Below are 22,410 nucleotides of genomic sequence, written 5' to 3' on the forward strand. Positions count from 1 at the left end.
CTCATTTTTCTTTTCAAAGATTGGGGGGGGGGAACCCCAAGGAAAAGAGAGAATTGCTCCAACTTAATTAAAACATTACAAAATCGAGACTTTAAACAAATAACTTACAAGTATGCCCGACCAAGGAGGAAAATAGACCATCATTGTGATTGCCCCCATTATCTTTAGTAGAAAACAAAACGTCTCTCTCTGCTCTGCAAAACAAGATGGTATTAAAAGACAGACCCAAGCAGATCTGAGTTGGTTACTACCAAATCCGCGGGGGTCTTTAGGAAACACATGTAACAAAGAGGAAGGTTTATTTGATCGGGGTAACAGCACCGTGAGGGTCCCATCTCTATTTCTTTGCACCATCACTGGAGCCTGGTCAGTCCCAGGAGATGAGAGACACAAGGTGGATGAGGGAATATCTTTTATTGGAACAATTTCTGCTGGTGACAAAGACAAGCTTTCAGGCTTACACCACGCTCCGTCAACAGCACCCCGCATCCCCACTGCAGCCAGAGGGAAGGAGTTCAGCGAGGAGGATCTCCCGTCCCCCTGACTGCGACAGGGAAACCGTGCACTTCAGCTGGGTCCCTAGGCAGTGGCTCTCTTCTGCAGCCAGGGGGGCAGGAGATCAGCGCTCCCCTCCGACTCCAGCAGGGACCCCAGCGCCTAGGGACCCAGGCTTTGCCGTGCTCACTGCTACAGCCAGGGAAAAGGGAGCACTGACCTCCCAGCCCTTGGCTGCAACAAGGAGCCTGCACCGGTCTTATAGCCTCATGGCAACATGCTCCGCCTGGGCCCTCAGGCAGTGGCTCCCTTCTGCAGCCAGCGGGTGAGCCACTTTTGGCCTGCATGCCACGGGTTGGGAACCACTGATCTAGACCGCCCTCCTCTTCCGGTTAGAAAGCTCATTTCCAGCCTCAGTTTATCAAGACCCAGCTGTTCTTGTGCCACCATTTGTCCTTTAGCTTCCACGGCTCTTCTCACCCGCACCCTCCGGTGTTTGCCCCACGGACAGGTTTACAGAGAGCAATCAGACCCCTTCTCTCAGCCTACATCTTAGGCCAAACGAGCCCAGATCTTTCAGTCCGCTCATGAGATTGGGTTCTCCGCTCGCCGATCATCCCAGGAGCCCTTATCTGCACCTGCTCGACTTTGATTCCTCTTTCTTGACCCTGGGTGACCAGAGCTGGACACATTCCAGATGTGGTCCTCCTGGGGCCTTGTCCTGTGGCATTAACATTTCCCAATCCTGCCTGGATATACCTCCCCTGATCCATCGGATGGCATTTGCAAATCTCAAAAGGAGGGAGGGAAAATGTTGCCCAACTCTCCTCAGGGGGCTAGGGATAGAACCCAAGAGTCCTGACTCCTCCCTACCCCCCCCCCCAACCCACCAGACCCCACTCCCCTCCCAGAGCTGGGGAGGGGACCCAGAACCTTGCCATAGTTAGACTGATCACAGCTAGTGTCTTTTTACACACTCGATCCTAGCCCCTGGGGGGCAGCGTGAACACACACCTACAAATCACTAGGGGGCAGTAGGAACACACAGATAAAGTCACCAAGGGACAGTGTGGACGTAGACACACACACACACACACACACTCGAGCCCCGGGGTCAGCGTGAACCCCCACTACTCCCTGCTTCCCACACAGTAACCCAGCGCCCTCAGAGTGAGCCAGGCACAGGCCACCCCATCCGTGTCCTGTCTCCAGCGGTGGCTGATCTCTGATGCTTCAGAAAACAAAGAGGGAGAATCCCAAATCCTGCCAGCCAATTGTGCAGGGGGGCGGGGGAAGATTCCTTCCTGACCCCTATGGGCATCAGGCTGACACCCTGAAGCTTGAACCCCAAAACCCCATCACCCAGGGATCAGCCTTAGCATCGGGGCTCTGTAAAACAGGGAGGAGATGCTCCAATTTTTACACTCCTCGGTGTCTGGGCTTGCAGTTCAAAGACAAGATGGGTGCACGGGCTGGGGGTAGGCCAGAGGAGATGGGGTGCCTTGGGGGGGGGGTGGCGATGTGGGTGTTGGGATTCTGCTGTTCCAAGGGACTCCAAAGCCAGAGCGCTCCCTGGTACCAAAAACATTTGTGCATGGGGCAGCAGACCCAAGAGTGAAGGTAAATCCCCTGCTGGGCATCTGGCCTTCAGAATCACTCCTTCCCCTAGACAGCCACCTCTCCTCCACACCCAGGCTCCCCACCCTCAGATCTGGCCGCTGCCCTTTGCATTCAGTGAGGTCCCGACTGTGCAAAAACCAATCTGGCCAAGGAATCAATTACCAGTCACCACATGCCCTCTACTCAGGTGGAGGGGGAGGCTGATCAGGAGGGATGAGTTTGTATTCCTCTACTAGCCCTTCGAAGGGCATCCTCAGCCCCGCAGAGCAGAATTTTGCAGACAGACAGACACTCAATCCCAGCCACTGGGGGGCCAACACGCTCCAGCTCCAGGCCTGCAGACGCGGCCACGCAGAATCCATCTCACATTCCCTGGCAGGCAGAGCCGCAGGCTCCAGGGGTAGGTGCTGGAGAGACCCCTAGATAGCAGGAGGTGGGGAGAGAACAAGGGGGTAGGAATGCTGTAGCCTGGCTCCCAGCAATGACTCAGGGGCAAGGATCTCCGGACTGTGCCAGACAAGCTGCTCCTAACAGTCCCGGCTGGCCTTGGAATCCATTGGGCAAGCGTGGGGGCTGGGGCAGCGACCCCCAGAGAGGAGGGAGCCGTAAAGCTGGACCTTTGAGAGGTCACTCAGAAGCAAAGGGGAGGGCCGTGAAGCCAGGACTGAATGGAAGCGTTATCCAGGAGGAGAAGGATAGATCACGTAGCTAAGGAGGGGGGCTGGGAACCAGGACTCCTGGGTTCCATACCCCACCAACTGGGATGTCAGGCAAATCATTCCAAATGGCTGAATCTCAGTTTCCCCAGCTGTAAACGAGAGAGACTAGCTGGGTTTTAAGATTCCGAGCGCGATCTCCGTGCAACACGTGACACAACAGGGGCCCGGATAGCGGCAGAGGGGGCTGGGTAGATGTGCCTCACTACAAATAATGAATAAAAAAAGTTCTAGTTTAGGAAGCCAAGCCCACAGATTCTTTCAGGCCTAGCTCCCGCAAAGGATCGGGCCACTATAACTCCCCTCCTGAAAGCACATGGGGCTGAAGGATGCCACATGAGCCCCTTGTAAGCTGTGGAAAGGGAAACACTGAGCAGGACGGGTTTAAATCATGAGGCTCGTGCACAAGAACCTCAGCTTTAACAAAGCGTTGTGCTAGCTCTCACACTTGGGGCAAAAAAATGACTCCCACTGGCAAATAAAGAGGACCCACTCAATGGTTTTTTTTAAATAAAAAAATGATTTTTTTTAAACACGCAGAGATTGCTGTAGGTGTATATATAGAGAGAGAGGGCAGAGAAGCCTAATGCTTGGAGCACTACAACTTAGAGTTGGGTTCTATTCCCAGCTCCGACAGCGACCTACTGTGTGATCTCTGCCTCAATTTATCCACCTGTAAAACAGGGATAACGTCACCAACCCCCTATGCAAAGTGAGTTGACAGCCGCTGCTGGAAAGCGCTATTATTATATTGGTACAAAGACTGCCCACAGAACTAAACCAAACCGCTTCCAACATAGCGCGCAGCCAAGAGCCCTGCAGCTTTCGGCAGCCCACAGGCTCGTACTGGGATGGAGCACATAAAAACAAAAATAATCTGGCCCGAGTGGGGTCAATTTTTTTCTCAGTGAGATTTTTTAGTTAATTAATAAAAAAACAAAACAAACATCTTAAATACAATGCATTTCCCTACGCCACCCCTGCGCGCACACAATTCTAACCAACATTTTTTTTCTTATACAAACTTTGTCCCCAGATTTCGCTAACGATTGGCTGGAAATAAGAGTCCAACGCACTTGATAGCAACTTGAGCAGTAGATCCACCCCTGCGCTTGGAGGCCAGAAGACTTTTTAAAGAGAAAAGTCCCCTTCCGCGCTAGATCAGATAAACTTAGCTAAGGAGATCAAGCTAGGCTGAGGCCATTGTGTTCTACACCTCTCCTCCCCTCTACAGAAATATTTCTAGTAGTCGATCTGTGACAAGCAATGATCAAAGAATGAGGGTTGTGGTTAAGAGTGGTTGTTTGTCCAGCTAGAATAGCTACCCCAATTTTAGGGCTACACACAAATTTTGTCCTGGTATTACTGTGCCAGCTGGGGAGTGATTTTTGCTCTGATAAAGTTATAGCAGGACAAGCAAGTATGGAGGTCATTACACTGGTATAAATATGCCTTGTATTGGTGGAGCTTAATCCCCTTTCCTGTACAAAAATAGCTATGCTGGGAGAAGCACCTTTATTCCAGTAACTTCATTCACACTGGGGCCACTATTGTTTTAACTAGATCCGGTGACAATTTTTCATCTGCACTGTTTTTGGGGGGGAAATTGGGGTTTTTTGGAAAAAGGATCAGTTTTCCCCAGAAATGTTTGTTTTTTTGGCAAAAAAGCGAGTGACCGGAAATTGAAATATTGCCTCATGGGAGATGTAATTCTATTATCTCATGTCCCTGTTCTCCTCTATAGGTCAGTCTGCCTAGTCAGGCTACCTTTCCCATGATGCATTGCTTCCCCCTCTCCCAGGTGACTGCGTGCATAATGGGAGTTGTAATTCAGGTGATTCATGCTCTCATTTTCTTCTGAAGGCCAGGTTCCATGAGTGGCCTACATCTCCGATGATGCACCATTGTCTCCCACCTTGGAGAGAGGTGTTCCATCATGGGATATGTAGTCCAACCTGTTAGGAGAATGGAGAGCATGAAGTACCCAAACTACAATTCCCAGGATTCCTCTTGAGCTGCTGCAGTGTAAGACCATGGTACATCATGGGAAACACAGACCGAACAAGAAGCCCAGCCTATAGAAGGGAAGAGGAAGATGAGGCACCTGAACTATACCTCCAGTGAGACACTGGAGAAGCATTTCCAAATCAAAATTATTCAGATTTCAGTGAAATTTTTTTTGAATTTTCAGCAAAAAAAATTGACCCCTCTCCCCAGAAAGATGAAAAACAAATTTAGTTTTCCTCTAAAATTTTCCACAGGGGTGGAATACAAGTTCTTTTTTGTGTTTAGACAAGACCCTAAGAAACTTAGTATCACCTTTATAAGACCTGCCTTGCAATGTGAAATTTCAGCTGGGGTCTGGAAAGCAAATATTGTTGCTATCATGTGGGCTGGGCTGTATTTCAAAACAAACAAACCAAAAAAAAAAAAAAAAAAAAAGAGAGAGACAGAGAGAACAGGAAGCCAAGATGCTTGTTTATAAAACAGGCACCGGGTCTTTGCCGAATTTATAAGCGTATCACAGATCACACAGATGCACGGGGGTATCAAATCAGCCCTCTTCTGGAGTTGGAAGGCTGGGTGGAAAAATAAAAGTCTCAGGCTGGTAAGTGGGTCAAAACGATCAATAAAGGAGGCAGTACTTTGTCTCCAGTTCTCATTAGAGGCTGGGGCCAAGGGAAACCCATTTTATCATTGATGGTGGAGGTTTTGAAAGAGACAGCTAAGATTCAGATGCCCAAATCCAGGCTCAGTTCCCCTAGGCAGCAATGAAATTTTATGATTATTATTTTAAAACAATCTAGGTCTCCTGATGCAGGTAGAAACTACTTTACATGAGCCACCACTAGCAGCACACCGGGGGCAGACATGAGTCTGCCGCAATGCTGCCTTTCCATTATTTCTATCTCCCTAGCACCTAAATGCCCAGCTGTGGGCCAGGATCATTGTACAAGGTACTGTACGGACACAGATCAACCAAGTGAGCTACTTACAGTTTTACTGCACCAGCAGGGAGGTAGCTAAAGAGCTGGGGAAACTGAGTCAGGGCACTCCCCATTCCGGGAGTAAGATTAGTCTCTAGCAAAGCCGGGCTAGAACCCAGGACTGGCGCTGCAGGAAGCTCAAACTTAGCTCCATAGTTAAAGTCACTTACAAATAACAGGGCTGAATTTAAGGGGGCAGGAAACCCCCAGATTTACTAATTTTTATTCCACACAGAAGAGCCACCAAAGGACAGCTGGATAAAGAACAAGGGATAGTCACTTAAATATTAACACGGTTCCAGGAGGGGAGCAGGTACCGGTGGTTAGAGCAGGGGGGAAGGACTGGAGAGGAGTAGAATGGGTTAGAGAAGAGGGGCTGAGAGACAGGTTCTATCCCCACTCTAATTACAAAACTGTCTTTTAAAACCACTCCACGTACCGAGACAAATATAGGACAAATTTAACTACAGGCAAGTGTTGGCGTTTCTAGAAGTGAAGACTTTGTGTGTGAGATCTGAGTACCATCAGGATTTCTGCAATACACTTACATATTCTGCACCAAAGGACAATAAAAATATTCATACATCTTGGATCAGTAGCACAATAACTATTTCTGGGAGGTATAACTATTTTTTATCCCAACCCATGAAGAAGGAAATTTTTCTACAATCACAATTTCTATACACCAGTTGAAGAAAAACCCAACTTTTTTCTCCTTGAAAGACTGGTAACTTTTTTCTTTTTAATTTTCACTCCTCCCCCAAAAAAGAGTCTTTAAGCAAACTGTTTCAAAGGAATTTAAAAAGACAAATTTGTGTTTAAAGTTGATTTAAAATTCATATTTTTTTCTTTTCAGGAAAATGGTTTAAAATTTGTATTTTACTTTTCTACTTAAACTGAAGTTTATTTTTCTTTTCAAAAATAATTTTTTTGTTTTTGGAAAAAAAATTTAATTAAGAACATTTGCTCTCAGTACAAAAAGATTGTCTTTTTACCAAATAGTTTTTGCTTCTTTAAGTTTGTTTCTGTTTTTTTAAGACCAACTTTTCTTGATTTTGAGGGAGGAAATTTTTAATGAATAGGATTCTCTCCCTTTTGCAAAAAAACCAAAAACAAACAAAAAAAAAATCCACATTTAAAAAGAAGTGTATTTTTAAAAGAGGTTTAAAAAAAAAAAAAGATATTTAGACTCTTTGCTGGAGGCTTCTTAACCAATTTGGGACAGGGAGTATAATAAAACTATTTTTTTCCCCATTGGTGTCAATTTTGAGGGGGCAAAATAATTTTTTTTAATGAAAGCAATTTAAAATATTTCCTCTTCCTTCTCCAGTAAAAGACACCGTTTAAAAAGGAGCTTGGAATTGGTCAAAACAAACCAGAAAATTAAATTCTACATACGTCAAAAACCAAAAAACGAAAATATGGCACCAATGATTGGTTTTATAAAACCACAATGTTCAGGCCCCTGTGTAGATCACTCGAGCATCATCTGAACCAATTTAAGTGGAATCCGTTGACAATTACAGCCAAGCTGATTAAAACTTGATTGAAATCAACTGGATTTAAGCACATCCTTAGAGTTAAGCGGGTGCTTAAGATCTTTCCTGAATTGGGAGCCAAGACAAAGTAAAGGGGTTAAGGGAGAAGTTCTTAGAGGCACAAAGAACAGCAGAGACTCAAACTATTTACACCACTTCCCCCCACCCATCCACCAGAGAACTGGGGTCTACTCCAAAATCTCCTTCACTGACTGTTCCCTGGCAGACTGGGTACCATTCCTACCCCCCCGTCTATGCCTCTGAAAACTCCTCCCCTCCCTAACAATTTGGTGCTAGGACAACGATCAACACGGACGTCCCCTTCCATCTCTCCGTTCCCCCCCACACACACATCCACACATTCGCACACTCATTCACACGACCCTCAGCTAGCTTGGGCCATAGTGGCAGTGGCACCGCCGCCCACCCCCCTGTCCTGGCAGGAGCCCGTCTCGGGCCCCTGGAACCCTCCTGTGACAGCATGACCGGCCTTGGCATGACCACGGCAGGCCTTGGCGTGGCTGGCCAGGCGGCTGGAAGTCCGGAAGGCCTGGCCACAGTCCGGGCAGCGGCGCCCTTTCTTGTCCGAGTGGGTGCGGAGATGGTAGGTGAGGGCCAGGAGGTTGTGGAACTCCTTGAGGCAGGCGGGGCAGCGGTAGAGGCCGATGGTGTGGACTTTCTTGTGGTGGAGGAGACTGCCGGCGTGGCGGTACGTCCGCTCACAACGGTCACACTTGTAGGGGCGCCGGTCCACCAAGCCGTTGGTACCAGGAGTGGCCCGAGCCTCTGCCTCCGCCTGGTGCCGCCACAGGTGCTGGACCAAATCCCGAGAGGCCCGGTAGGCCTTGCCGCACTCGGAGCACTCAAAACGCTTCTTAGTGTGGACCCGGCCATGGTTCTTGAGAGCTGATGGGTTGGGGAACTGTTTGGGGCAGGCTGGGCACTGGAAAGGGCCAGTGGGCACCGGAGCAACACCGACTGGGGTTTGGGTGCCAATGTCAACATGACAACCTGAGGCACCACCAACATGGCTACCTGAGGCACCAACTGATGCACTGCCAACATGGCCATCTGAGGTAGCGCCAACATGGCCGCCGTCAACATGACCACCTGAGGTGTCAATGTGGCTGCTGCTCCGCTCCCTCCGGGTGAGCCGCCATCTCCGACCAGGAGTACTGCTCTCCGGCAGGGAGCGTCCTGGGGAGCTCCTGCTGCCGGGGCGAGGTCGGCGCTGGGCATGGACCAGCTGGTGCCTCACCAGCTGCCTCTGCCATTTGAAGGCTTTGCCGCAGTCAGGGCAGCGGTGGCGCTTGACCTCGAAGTGGATGCGCTGGTGGTTCTTGAGGGCCATGAGGTTCGGGTAGGCCCGGGGACAGACGGGGCAGCAGTAATGGCCCGTCTTGTGGCTCTTGCGGTGGTTGAGGAGGCTGCCGGCATGACGGTAGGTCCGCCCACACTGCTCACACCGGTACGGCCGCTCCTCAGGGTCGGGGTGCTTGGGGGCAGCGGGCGGCTCCGAGATGCAGCCACTGTTGGTGTAGGCTTTGCCTGCTCTCTTGGCGTGAGCCAGCTTCCTGGAGAACGAGGAGGGCGGCAGTGGTTTCCTCTCACGATGGACCCGCTGGTGGCTGGCCAGCTGCTTCTGGAGGCGGAAGGCCTTGGGGCACTGGCCGCACTTGTAGCGCTTGGTCTCAAAGTGGATGCGGTTGTGGTTCTTCAAGGCCATGAGGTTGTAGAACAGCTTCTGGCAGATGGAGCATCGGAAGAGGCCCGTCTTGTGGGTCTGCTTGTGGTTGATCAGGCTGCCCGCGTGCTTGTAGCTCCGGCCGCACTGCTCGCAGCAGAAGGGGCGCTCCGACGCGGCACCTTCCTCCCCGCTGCCGCCACCCTTCTCCTCGTCTTCTTTGGCCACGCTGACCATCTCCTCCTCCGGGTGCTGAGCGGCACAGTGCGCTTTCAGCCCCGCCACCCCCTTGCACACTTCCCCACAGATATCGCACACGTGCAGCTTGCACTCCTCGGCATTGCTGCCTTCTGGGCTCTGTTTTTCAGGAGCTGGGGCTGCGGCGGCCTCTCCCACGTCCCTGCCGTACGGGAGCACCGGCTCCTTCCCCGCGCTGTCCCCATTGCTGGCCGGCCGGCTGCCATTCAGTTTACATTTGGGGTGATTGCGGAGGTGGTTGCGGTAAGCAGAGAGGTTGGGGTACTGTCGCGAGCAGACACCACACTGGTAATCTCCCACCTGGTGGGTCTTCTTGTGGTTGACCAGGCTGCCGCCATGCCGGTAGGTCTTCCCGCATTGCCCACAGGCATAGGGGCGGCTGTCTGGCGGTGTCAAGCCAGATTTCTGCTCCTCTGGCGGCTCAGGCCGTGGTCCCAACCGCAGCTGGATGGTAGTGTCGGCCAGCGCTGCTTCCTTCTCCTCCTGGTGGCCCAGGCTGTGCTCTTCAAGGCTTGCCATGTCGTCGAATGTCTGCCCGCAGTAGCCGCAGATGTGGGAGAGGAGCATCTCTTCCTCCCCGCTGCGCTCGTCCGACCGTCCCTCTGCCTCCTGCTGGAGCCCGGGGAAAGCCTCACCCTCGCCCCCCTCCGGGCCGCCTTCCCGCAGCTCCCCCTCCCCGCTGTGAGCCAACCCATGGTGGCGCTGCAGGTCCATCTCGCCGGGGAAGATCATGCCGCAGAGGCTGCAAAGGAAGGGACGTTCCTCGGCACTGGCGCCTGGCTGCTGGGCCGTGGCATGGCCACGAAAGTGGCTCTTTAACGCCTCCAGGTTTGAGTACTCCTTTGGGCAGAGGGAGCACTGGTAGATGCCCAGCTGCTGGCTGTTCTTGTGGTCGAGGATTTCACACTGGTAGGGTTGTGGCCTGGGGCTGCTGGACGGCGATGCTCCAGCCTCCTCCTCTTTCAGATGCTGCCACCCATTCACCGCGCTGCCTCCTTGCAGACTGCAGCTCCGCGCGGGCTCCGCCTCGCCCAGCATCCCCTCCTCTTCTACCCGGGGACTCTCCAAGCCGTCATGCCCGGCCTCTCCACCTCCCTCGGGCTGCATCGTGCCGTTCGGGGCATCTCCGAGCTCTGCCTCTGCCATGCCCCCTTCCTCTTCCTCCTCCGCCCCTGCCCGGCCCTTCCTTGGCTTCTGATGGCCACGTAAGTGGCTCTTGAGGGCGGCCACGTTGGAGAAGCGTTTGGCACAGAGCGAGCACTCAAAATCCCCCATCTGGTGCGTCTGTTTGTGGTTGATCAGGCTGCCCGAGTGGCGGTAGGACTTGCCACAGAGCTCGCAGCTGTATGTCCGCCTGCCTGGTGGCTCTGCCTCACCCTCTCCCGTGCCGGGCTCCCCGCCGTTGTGTGCCAGGGCATGGCTCTGCAAACTGCCCAGGTCGTGGAAGATCATCCCACAGCAGCCGCAGATGTGGGACATCCCCGGTGCTGGCCCCGCCGCCTCCAACTCCTCCACGTCTCGCTTGATGGCCTGCAGCAACACCGCCTCCTGCGTGTGGACGCTGCCCGACTCCTCCTTCTCCTCCATCCCCGCCTGGGGCTGGGGGGCAGTATGCCCGGGCGTGTGGCGCAGCTGGTGCCGCTGGAACTCTGCCTCCTCCTCAAAGCTCTCCCCGCAGCTGGCGCAGGCATAGTTCCCTCGCTCCTTGCCCCGCGCTGCCCGGAAATGCATGCGGACGTGGTTGCGTAGGGCCATCAGGTTGGAATATTGCTTAGGGCACAGAGAGCACTGGTAGACGCCCGTCTGGTGGGTGTGCCGGTGGTTGACCAGGCTGCCCCGGTGACGGTAGGTCCGGCCGCACTCCCCACAGCGGTAAGGCCGCTCGTCCAACGCTCCGTCTTCTTCCTCCTCCACGCAACCAGTCTCCTCCTCCAGTGCGCCTCCTCCTGCTGTCTCCCCGCTGCCCGGCAGCTCCGTGGCCCTCTCCCCCCTGGCTGGCTCTGTGGGGCTCTGCTCAAGGTGGCAAGCGGCTTCTTCAAGCACCGGGGGGCAGGAGTAGCGGAGGCCGGGCCGGGAGGCCGGCTTGGATTTGAGGTGGATGCGCAGGTGGTTCTTAAGGGCCGCCAGATTGAAAAGCTGCTTGCAGCAGACGTTGCAGCTGTAGACGCCTGTCTGGTGGCTCTTCTTGTGGTTGATGAGGCTGCCGGCATGGCGGTAGGTCCGGCCGCACTCCCCGCACCGGTAGGGCCGTGCCTGCTCTCCGTCCTTGCTGCTCGTTTCCCAGGCCCCCTCCGACTCCAGCGTGGGCTGGGCCGAGCTGCCCCCATCCTCTTTCTCTTCTTCCTCCTCCTCTGGGTAGAGGCAGCTGTGGTTCCTCAGCTCCCCCTCGTCAGCGAAGTTCCCCCCGCACCTCACGCACAGTTCCCCATCTGGATTGCCCTGGTCCCCCCCTCCGGCCTTCGCCCCGTCCTTCAAACTGCAGGGAGCACCCTCTCCAAAGGCAGCTGGTGGCGGCTGGTAGATGTCCAATTTGGCTGAGGTCTCGATGGAGTCCTCCTCAGAGATGCTGTGATCCGAGCCCTCGGAGGGGGCTCTCCCGGCCCACCGGGCTTTCTCGTGGGCCTTCTGGTGGCTCAGGAGCTCACTGGGCAGGCGGAAGGCTTTGCAGCACAACGGGCACTTGTAGGGGCGGTACTCCGAGTGCAGCCGGGTGTGGTTCTTGAGCGCCATGAGGTTGGAGAACTCCTTGTAGCACACAGCGCACTGGTAGACGCCCAGCGTGTGGCTCTGCTTGTGGTTTGTGAGGCTGCCCGCGTGCTTGTAGGCCTTATCGCACTGGTTGCACTTGTAGCGCCGCTCCTCTGCCGGCACGCCGGGGGCCTCCTGGCCTTCCTCCGCTTTGCCAGGGAACTCCAGCTGGGAGAAATCAGCCGGCACCACTGATTCAGCGATGTATTTCTCCAGGTTGCTCAGCAAAGTCCCAGCACCGCCACCCTCTAGGGCCGGGAAAACATCGGCATCCGATGACGAGGAGTCCTGCCCTTGCTGAAAATTGTTCTCCTCCTCGTCCTCCAGACCGGGGCTGGCGTGGGCCGAGTGCCGATGGCTGGCCAGCTGGGAGGCGATGCGGAAGCTGCGGCCACAGTCGGGGCACCGGTGGCGCCTCTCCTCGGTGTGGATGCGGAGGTGGTTCTTCAGGGCCATGGGGTTGGAGAATTCCTTGCAGCAGAGCAGGCAGGTGAAGAGGCCCACCTCATGGGTGCGCCGGTGGTTGACCAAGCTGCCAGCGTGGCGGTAGCTGCGCTGGCACTGTCCGCATTTGAACGGCCGCTCCTCCCGCTGTGACTGGCTCGGCTCACAGCCGGGTTCTTCCATCGTTCACATCGGACGGCAGGAGGGCATGGTCTGCGCCGGCTTCACAGGGCAGGCCGGTGGGGACACTGGCCCGACATCCCCTCCGGCTTCTTCCTCCTCCTCCACCGGCTCCTTACGGCATCCGAAGGCAGCAACTGCGGGGACACAAGCGAGGAAGCGGGGTTAGGATAACGCCAAATGAGCGCCCTACCTTGGAGCCTCACACAGCCTCATCCACTCCAGACCAGGAGAACTAAGTCCAAGGTGGCACAAAAACAGGGACCAGAAAGGGCTACCCTGGTGTATGTTGCCTGATAGCCTGGTGGGTGGAAGGATATCAAAAAGCAAAAGCCACACAGCAGAGCCAGAGAGGGAACCCAGGAGTCCTGCCACCCACTCTAGACAGCTCTGATGGGGAACGCAAAGGAACTAAATTGTCCCCTCCACTGACTAGCTCCAAATTGAGCACAGGTCACAAATGAAATGTAGTCAGCAGGATCCCTTCCCCGGCTCCCTCACTTACCTCGTGTTTTGGATGAGTACTTGGTTTAAGAAAAGCCTGGGGCTGTGGGACAGGATTGAGGGGGCACCAGCAGAGCTCTGCGGTTGGGGGGAAGAGGGGGAAGGGACCCAGAGCTGGCACTGCAGAGGGCTATGGGACAGGACTGAGGGGCAGTGGCAGAGCTGCGTGGGCCCAGGTCAGGGATACAAACCCCTTACGTTCACAAACACTCAGTTCTCTCACAAATGGAAATCAGGTGTCAGGACTCCTGGGTTCTATCCCCAGCTCTGAGAGGGGAGTGGGGTCGAGCGGGTTAGAGCAGGCGGGGTTGGGAGTCAGGATTCCTGGGTTCTATACCCTGCTCTGCCAAAGACACAGAGCAAGTCATTTCCCTTCTCCATGCCTCAGTTTCCCCCCCCCCCCCCCATCTCTAAATGGGGAAAACAGATTCCAACTTAGCCTTACTAAATATAACATTAACACCCGCAATAAGCATTTTATCCTTTAATAGGGCACGGCTAACTTAAGGCATGGCATTCTAATTATTATAATTAAACAAGTGCGTGACTCCACATTGACACCCGTAAGGAGATAAATAAAGTGCTAAATATAACTCCGATGCACCAGAGAAAAAACACACTTAATTATCGCTTAATCTGTCACCTTTGCCCCTAAAAACATAACCTCAAGACGGCGTATTTCTGAGGTGATGAATGCTAGCAGCCGGCTTTAACAGGCTCCACATTTTGAAGATCAACAGAACTTCAGGGTTGGAAAAACACACACAATACACACATGCTGGGTCTCCCCACACCCCAATCCCCTTCCAGCAGGAGGCAGCAGACCACACTCAGATTTATGTTACAAGGCAAAACTGACAATGGATGTTTTCTGCCCCTGTGAGCAAAGATCGTCGCTGGGTTAAGATGAAATGTAAGAAGTTTAAGGCCTGAAAAAGAATTTTTGGCAGCCTGATGCACAATCTGCAGGCGGCGTGCCTCACTTGCCATCCGTGGCCCAGAGATTGCTAAAGGAACAACAATCTCCCAGGGCGGGTCAGATGGGGGGTGTGGGTGGCAGCTGTTTTCCATGCTGAATTTCAGTCACTCTTTAAAATTTGGAACCTGTTTGAAAAACAGGCTTCCAAAGTTTCTAGCCTCCAACGTGGCTTGATCATCCTCATGGTGAGAGACAGGTAAATTAAGCTACTCCACAACCTTGGCACAGAAAGACAGCTAGCTGTGCTGTTGGGGACAATACATTTCACTCAGCGCTGAGATGCAGCCGCCTCTGGGGAGGGTTAGCTGGGTAATAGCCACACAATGACATAGGATACAGGACACACAGCAACTCCACACAATTTTTAGCTAAGAAAGGCAGGGAAACAATTGCATCTAATGTAAAATTGCAGGGAGGGAAAATGGAAAGAGCAAAATTCCTGGGCTCTATCCCCAGCTCTGGGAGGGAAGTGGGGTCTAGTGGTTAGAGCAGGGGGGCTGGGAGCCAGGACTCCTAGGTTTCCAGCTCTGATACACACTCCCTTTGCAGCACCAGGCAAGTCCCCTTCTCTGAGCCTCAGTTTACCCATTCATAAAAGAAGGATAGTAAAATCCATCCATTCCATAAGCACAACAGGAACAAGTGCTTTCAAAACCTACATGTGGCCCTAGGACACGGATGGGGCCCTACACAATCCCCAATACAACCCAGCACCCCAAAAAGCTAGCCTCTTACCTCCAGGGTCCAATAAAGCATCCCAGAGAAGACACGCTGGCCAAGAGCAGGAGAGTTGACGCAATTTCCAAGCAGGGAGTCACAACCCAATCAACAGCCAGATGCAGAGGCAAACACAGGATCTTCAGGGTTCAAGGAAGAGAGGAAATTTGTGGGGACAAGCCCCAAAACTACAGGGCTCCCAGGGAAGGGAAGGGAACAGCAGGGACATCTGGTGGAGTTCAGTCTTCAATCCTGGATCCTAGCAGGGTCCGGCTACAGGACACAACGGGAGAGTGGTCCAAGCCCTGCAAACCTGGGTCCAGACAGCAACTAGAGAGAGGTGCTGATGGCTAAAGGAACTAAGCCCCAGATGGCAGGGTACAGGGACGCTGAGCCCGGAGGAACTGGATAGCGGGAGGAGGGTCCGAGACGCTGGTGGCAGATCCCAGGGTGTGAACCCCCAGCTGTGGGACACCGGAGCTCGCAGGGGCTTGTAAGGCTGCAGGCAGGTCCCAGGCCGGGCAAACCCCGGTTCTTCCAGTGCAGGGCATCCGATGCTTGGAGGGAGCTGGGGGCCTCCCCGGTCCACCGCCTCCTGCCACCCCTGGAAGAGGAGAGACCCCCGCACGCGGGGGGGGGGGCGCTCCCTGCTGCTGGTCTCCAGGCGGGCACCCCAATGACAGGCGCCCCCAGCCCCCCGGGAGCGGGGATCTCGCTGCCAGCCCGTGGGGGCGGCTCTGGTCCGTCCCCTCTGCCGAGCAGGGTCCAGCCCCGGTAGCCTCCCCTCAGCCCTGCTGCTGGGGGGCAGGGGCGCCTGCAACCCCCCCGAGCCCCGCTGCCCCCTAAGCCGGCGGGCCGGGGCTGCAAGAGTCACCCAGGCTAGGGCACAACAAACACTTCCTTTTGTTGCTAGGAAACAGGAAATGCGCACCCGCGAAAGGCTTCCCGGGATGCTCCCACCTCCCTGGGCATGGGGCTGCACTTCCGGGTGTCCCCTTTGAAAGGGTCCCCCCTCCCGCACACGCGCCTCCTAGTCCCTGAAAGGAGCCAAGCCCCCCATATCCCTGCAAATGGGGGGAGGGGCAGAGAAATCCCGTCCTCCCCCACCCACCCCCCTAATCCTTGCACTGCACTCTCACTACACACCACACACACACCTAATCCTTGCACTGCACTCTCACTACACACCAGCACCACACACACATACACACCCCTAATCCTTGCGCTGCACTCCCACTACACACCAGCGCTACACAAACACACCTACACACACACCTAATTCTTGCGCTGCACTCCCACTATGCACCAGCGCTACACACCTACACACACACCTACACACACACCCCTAATCCTTGCGCTTCACTCCCAGCAAAGCTTTCCCCTTCCATAAGGGACACACAGAAATCCTGATTCCCCCCCACACACACACACTCTTGTGTCAGGACTCCTGGCTTCTCTCCCCAGCTCTGGGAGGGGGTGGGGGCTAGTGGTTAGAGCGGAGGGGCCCAGGACTGCGGCCTCTCCAACCCATTCTGTACATTCAGCCCCGCGCCCCTGTCCAATGGTCTGTCGCCCCGCCCCGCCCCGCCCCTACCGGGGGAGCTGGCTGCCACACTTCCGGTTATCTCCCCCTTCCCTTTCCACCGTGGGCACGCTTGAGGCATGCCACACTTCCAGCGGTGCCACCCCCAACCCCTTCCCGCCCCCGACAGCCCCCCCGGAAACTGGTTCCTACCTTTGCAATCAACTCCCCTCTTGCCTCCTCCACCCCCGCGCCCCCTACCCCTGGGGTGCAGCAACCCCCCAACTTGGGGGCAAGCACTGCTCCAGGGCGGGAGCCTGCAAGGCTATGATAGGGTTGATATCCCTTTAAACTGCTCCTGCGCCTCCCATTCCTTCCCCCCTCCCCCCGTCTTCTCCTCCCTCAGGGTCCTAGGGGCTGACTCATTCTGCTCTGCTCCAGCAGGAGCGGGGACAGCGGCTCCAGCAGCAGCAAAAGAGACGCGGAAGCAGGTAAGGCAGCGATTAACGCATAGCAATGCCTCCTAAGCCGTGCATCTCCCTCCTAAGCCCTGCATTCATGCCGGGGGGAGCAAATCCCTTTTGCAGACCGACCCCCGCCCCGCTTCCCCCGGTCCTAGACCCAGCCATTTTGCAACAGCCTGAGCCTGGCTTGCTCCACTGCAGCCCAGCCCTGGTAGGTAACCGGCCAGGCGCAGTTTGCGGAGCCAGCCCTGGCAGCCTGGGTCGGCCAGGCGGCTCAGGACAGGAGGCTCCCCCCGCCCCCGCCTTGTAGCCTCTCTGGCTCTGCAAACCCTGCCCCAGCAGCAGGCGGGGTGGCTTTTCTCCCGTGGTCCTAGAGAGAGCCATTTTGCAAGCGAAAAAAAGCCAGCGCCCCAGCGGAGAGATCTCTCTTTCTCGGCCTTTGCACGGCCCAGGAGGCGACTTTCCTTTGCAAACGCTCCACGCTTTAGTGCGGAGAGGGAGACAAAAAATACCACCCCCTGCCCCGGTTTTTTTGGCACACTGTTTCGCAGCATCTCTCCCCTTTGCAATGCCTCCGTGGGGCGGCTTCTCCTCCTCCCTTGGTCCTAAAACCAGCCATTTTGCAAGCGCTGAGCCAGAAGCAATTCGCTTGATTTGGAAGGGGCCTTCCCTTTGCAAAAGGCCTCGCCTTGCAAATCTCTCCCCACCCCGAGCCACGTTGCTTGGCTTTTGTGGCAGCATATGCGACTCAAGCCCTGCTCGGGATTTTTCTCCAGGCTTGAACGCACAAAGAGAGGCGAAGCTCCCCTTTGCAAATCCCGTCGTACCTACTATCCCCTGTAGGTTGCATTTCCCACCTTCCCCTGGTCCTAGCTACAGCCATTTTGCGTTGCAGTTTGAGCCGTGCAAAGCAAACCCATGCAGAGATGCAGCCAGAGCCCATCTTTCTGACCCTTTCTCTGTGTCTGTCTCTGCAGGATTACACCCCTTTGCACCGGTCTCGCCTCTCCCGGTCCTAAAGACAGTCATTTTGCAATTGCTTTCTGCCTCCCGGCAGGTCAGTCCTAAACTAAGCAAGAAATAATGCACAAAACTCCTCAGGGACGGTTTACTTTTTTAGAATGGCAAATTCCTACAAACTGCTGCTCTCCAGGTTTGCCCTAGATCTGGCCCCCTAACCCTTGCAGTTCCTGGTCCTAAAGAGACCTGTATAACTTTGCGGATCAATGCAACTAAACAATCCATGCACCAGATTCCATATTTGCTCTGCCTGCTCCAGGCACATCTGCGTGCTAATTGCAACAAAGAAATCTGTGCACCTGGTGACCCCACGTTCTCTCCTTGTGCTCAGTGCTACTCTGCCAAACGGGTTCTGGTGTGTGGATTTGCTTTGCATTCTCAAAAGGTTGAATTTTCAATATGCCTTGGAGCACCGGGGAAGTTCTAGAAGAAAGCTAATGTAATGCCAGTTTTTTAAAAAGGGTAACCTAACTGGAAGGCCCCGGGTAATTATAGACCTGTCAGCCTGACATTGTCCTGGGGAAGAGAATGGAGCTGCTGATACAGGATTGGATTAATAAAGAATGAAAGGAGTGTAATATAATTAGTGCAAATCACTCGCTGTGGCCAAAAAAGCTAATGCGATCCTGGGGTGCATAAATCTCAAGTAGGAGCAGCAAGGTTATTTTAACTCTGTTTGGCCCTGGTGCGATCACTGCTGGGATCCCGTGTCAACTTCTGGTATCCACAATCCAAGAAGGTTGTCGATCCATTGGAGAGCAGTTCAGTGAAGAGCCATGAGAACGATTAAAGGGTTAGAAAATCTGCCTCATAATGACAGACTCAAAGAGCTTAATCTATGCATCTTCACAAAGAGAAGGTGAAGGGGTGACTTGATCCCAGTCTAAAAGTAGCTACATGGGGAACAAATATTTGATAATGGGCTCTTCAGTCTAGCAGAGACAGGTCTGACACGATCCAGTGGCAGGAAGCTGAAGCTAGACGAATTCAGACTGCAAATAAGTTGTAAGTTTTTAACGGCGAGGGTAATTAACCATGGGAGCACTTTACCAGGGTCATGATGGATTCTCCGGCACTGCCAGTTTTTAAATTAAGATGGATAGATTAATCATTCTGGGGATGTTCTCTGGCCTGGGTTATCCAGGAGCTCAGATGAGACGATCACAATGGTCCCTTCTGGGCTTGGCATCTATATATTGGCACTGATATCAGAGCAAACGCTGGGTCCATTGAGACCAGCAGGAAACAGCAGGGCTGTCTGATGCCATAGACCTGAGCTCTTAATAAATAAATAAATAATAAATAAACCTGAGCTCTTAATTTTAATTTCCTTGAGCCCTTTGGGGAACTGATCTGTGCCCAGGAAACCTTGGTACTTTATGTTCAGTACAGAGCATCTTTAAAACTCAGTTTAATTGCAGAGGGCTTCCATCAAAGAATCCAAGATGCTGAGAGACGTTTCCTATGTCTATTATCATGCCCTGTTAACGTGTGCACCCTCTGCTGGCTGACTAAATATATTGTAGACCCTACAAAAACAATGGTACTTTTTGTGGCCTCATTACAGTTCTTGACCAAAAAAAAAGAGGCAAATAGATGATCTCTAAAAATAGATCTGTGATCCTTCTTGGATTTTAAGGGTCTCTCACCTCCGAGTGGCAAAAGAAATGTTTGGGTCTCCATTTGAACAGATGCTTTGTTCAGCCCCACAAGCGCCTCACAATGGACTCGCAGCCCAGTGAGTAGGACAATACCTGGGCAGCCCTCTGTGTAACCATGTCCCCTTTGTCGGTGGCATGTGAGTGCTCCCAGCTGACCTGTTGGTGCCAGGAGTGGAAAGATAAACAGTTGGCCTATTCTACATGCAGGCACTCATGGGATTATAAGTATCTGAATCCTACGTTCCACGCAGGCCAATAGTGGAATTATACTTTCTTGTTTAGTGTCTGCCCGTTTGATCTGTCCCCCATTACCGAAGTATCCGAGCACCTCACAGTCTTTAATGTATTTGTCCTCACAACCACCCTGGGAGGTAGGAAGTGCCATTAACCTCATTTTACAAATGGGAAAACTGAGGCCCAAAGACAACAAGTGACGTGGCCATGGTCACATGGGAAATCTGTAGCATAGTAGGGCCTTGAATCCAGATCTCCTGAGCCTTCAGCTAGTGCCCTAATGGCTGGCCCGTCCTTCCTCTCCTGTATGGCAGCATTGGTGGCAAAAGTGGGATTATACTCTTCTAGTTTAGTCTGCAGGCAGCCCTAGAGCAGCTAGAGGTGGGATTATATTTTTCTAATTTAGTCTGCAGGCAGCCCAACAGCTGCACTGATAGCAAGAGCAGGATTATATGCTGCTACTTCAGTCCATAGGCTGCCCAATGGACATATTGGTGTGAGAGTGGGATTTTCCCCAAAGCACATCCCAGCCCTCACACCGTGTCCCGAGCAGGATTGATCTCACTATGGACCCCTCCTTGTAACCCTCCCCTGCTTTCTCTTTCAGAGTGCAGCCCTCTGACTCCTTACCCCCACCCAAAAATGGAGGAGCCCGAGGTGACTGTTGTGGTGAAGCTGGAGGGCGACTCAGAGGCTGACTCGGAGGACGCAGAGGCTGCCAGCTACGTCAAGTGCGGCCGGCGCTACAAGTGCCTGGCATGCGGCAAGACCTTCCCCAACGTACCGCGGGTCCTGCGCCATACAAAGTGCCACGGCGGGGGTGGCGCCGGCCCAGCCAAGCACACCTGCCCCAGCTGCGCCAAGGAGTTCCCAGACCGCTCGCAGCTGCGCAAGCACCAGCTGAGCCACGCAGCCGAGCGCCCCTTCCAGTGCCCACAGTGCTCCAAGGCCTACAAGACAGCGCCGGAGCTTCGCAGCCACGGGCGCAGCCACACGGGCGAGAAGCCCTTCATCTGCCAGGAATGCGGCAAGGCCTTCATGCAGCCGGTGTGCCTGCGGGTCCACATGGCCCGGCACACTGGCGACCTGCCCTTCCGCTGCTCCCACTGCGCCAAGGGCTACGGCACGCTCTCCAAGCTGAAGATCCACCAGCGGGCCCACACTGGTGAGAAGCCCTATGCCTGCAGCGAGTGTGGCAAGGCCTTTGCCGACCCCTCCGTCTTCCGCAAGCACCGGCGCATCCACGCCGGGCTGCGCCCCTACCAGTGCGGCGCCTGCCAGAAGACCTACGCCGAGCTGAAGGATCTGAAGAACCACGAGCGAAGCCACACCGGGGAGAAGCCCTTCCTCTGCTCCGACTGCGGCAAAGCCTTCTCTCGCTCCTCCTCGCTCACCTGCCACCAGCGCATCCACGCCGAGCAGAAGCCCTACCGCTGCGGCCAGTGCGGCAAAGGCTTCACCCAGCTGTCGTCCTACCAGAGCCACCAGCGCACACACTCCGGGGAGAAGCCCTTCCTCTGCCCACAGTGCGGCCGCATGTTCTCGGACCCCTCCAGCTTCCGGCGGCACCAGCGGGCCCACCAGGGCGTCAAGCCATACCAGTGCGACAAGTGCAGCAAGGCGTTCCGCCAGCCGGCCGACCTGGCCATGCACCAGCGGATCCACACGGGCGAGCGCCCCTACAAGTGCCCGCAGTGCGACAAGACCTTCGTGGCCTCCTGGGATCTCAAGCGGCACCAGCTGGTGCATTCGGGCGAGCGGCCCTTCCAGTGCGGCGAGTGTGGGAAGAGTTTCGCCGAGCGGGCCAGTCTCACCAAGCACCACCGGGTGCACTCGGGCGAGCGGCCCTTCAAGTGCGGCCGCTGCGGCAAGACCTTCGTGGTCTCCTCCAGCCTCCGGAAGCACGAGCGGACCCACGGCGAGCGGCGGGGCGGGGAGGAGGAGGAGGAGGAGGCAGCCCTGGGGGCCACCGCCCAGCACGGCTGCCGGCTCTGCGGGGCTGCCTTTGGCGATGCCGGGGCACTGCGGCGCCACCAGCGGGGGCAGCACCCGGAGGCAGCCTCCGGGGCACCCACCTGCGCCGAGTGCGGAGAGTCCTTCGCCTCGCCCTACGACCTGCGCAAGCACGAGCGGCTCCACCCCGGCCTGCGCCCCTTCCCCTGCCCCGAGTGCGGCAAGGGCTTCTCCGACCGCGCCGGCCTGCGCAAACACGAGCGCATCCACTCCGGCGTGCGGCCCCATGCCTGCCTCCGCTGTGGCAAGGCCTTCCTCGGCGCCTCCGACCTCCGCAAGCACCTGCGCACCCACGGCCCCGCCCCCGGGCCGCCCCTCGGCGAGGCCAGCCCCCCACCCAAGGGGACCGGTGGCTGCCTGCCAGAGGGGCTGGGACAGTCCCCCTGAGCTACTCCCTCTCCTCATGGAGTGTGGTCTATGCTCCCAGGCCCCTCTCCCTCTGGAAAGGTGTGGCTATATCCCCCCCGGGCTCCTCCCCCTCCTGAGTCCCTGCGGGGTCGTGGCTCTGAGCCCCTGTTTATCAAGGGACATAGCTCGCCTGGAGCCCCTCCCTCTTCTGGTCCCATGGGGGCGTGGCTCTATGCTATCAGGCTCCTCCCCCTCCCTCAAAGGGTGTGGCTCTCTGA

At 55.1% G+C, this 22,410-nt stretch overlaps 2 protein-coding genes across 3 annotated transcripts; one reads left to right on the forward strand and one right to left on the reverse strand.

Moving 5' to 3' along the window:
* Nucleotides 1-621: 621 nt before the first annotated feature.
* Nucleotides 622-15,772, reverse strand: ZNF646 (zinc finger protein 646). The gene is made up of 2 exons (XM_067535232.1): nucleotides 14,889-15,772; nucleotides 622-12,807 (listed from the first exon to the last, which is right to left on the reverse strand). The coding sequence occupies exon 2, from the start codon at nucleotides 12,671-12,673 to the stop codon at nucleotides 7,742-7,744; it is 4,932 nt and encodes a 1,643-aa protein (XP_067391333.1). The 5' UTR covers nucleotides 12,674-12,807; nucleotides 14,889-15,772; the 3' UTR covers nucleotides 622-7,741.
* An 822-nt stretch (nucleotides 15,773-16,594) lies between these two features.
* On the forward strand, nucleotides 16,595-22,312 carry ZNF668 (zinc finger protein 668). Of its 2 annotated transcripts, XM_067535246.1 has the most exons (3): nucleotides 16,595-16,883; nucleotides 17,834-17,913; nucleotides 20,379-22,312. In XM_067535246.1, exon 3 carries the CDS (start codon nucleotides 20,414-20,416, stop codon nucleotides 22,169-22,171), a length of 1,758 nt encoding a protein of 585 aa, XP_067391347.1. In that variant the 5' UTR covers nucleotides 16,595-16,883; nucleotides 17,834-17,913; nucleotides 20,379-20,413; the 3' UTR covers nucleotides 22,172-22,312. The 2 variants fall into 2 exon arrangements, with proteins under 2 accessions (XP_067391347.1, XP_067391346.1); XM_067535245.1 differs by lacking the exon at nucleotides 17,834-17,913.
* Nucleotides 22,313-22,410: the final 98 nt, after the last annotated feature.

This window comes from Emydura macquarii, unplaced genomic scaffold (assembly GCF_026122565.2).
Source record: "Emydura macquarii macquarii isolate MOO-44397 ecotype Brisbane River unplaced genomic scaffold, CSIRO-AGI_Emac_v2 contig_3485, whole genome shotgun sequence".
Taxonomy (NCBI): Eukaryota; Metazoa; Chordata; order Testudines; family Chelidae; genus Emydura; species Emydura macquarii.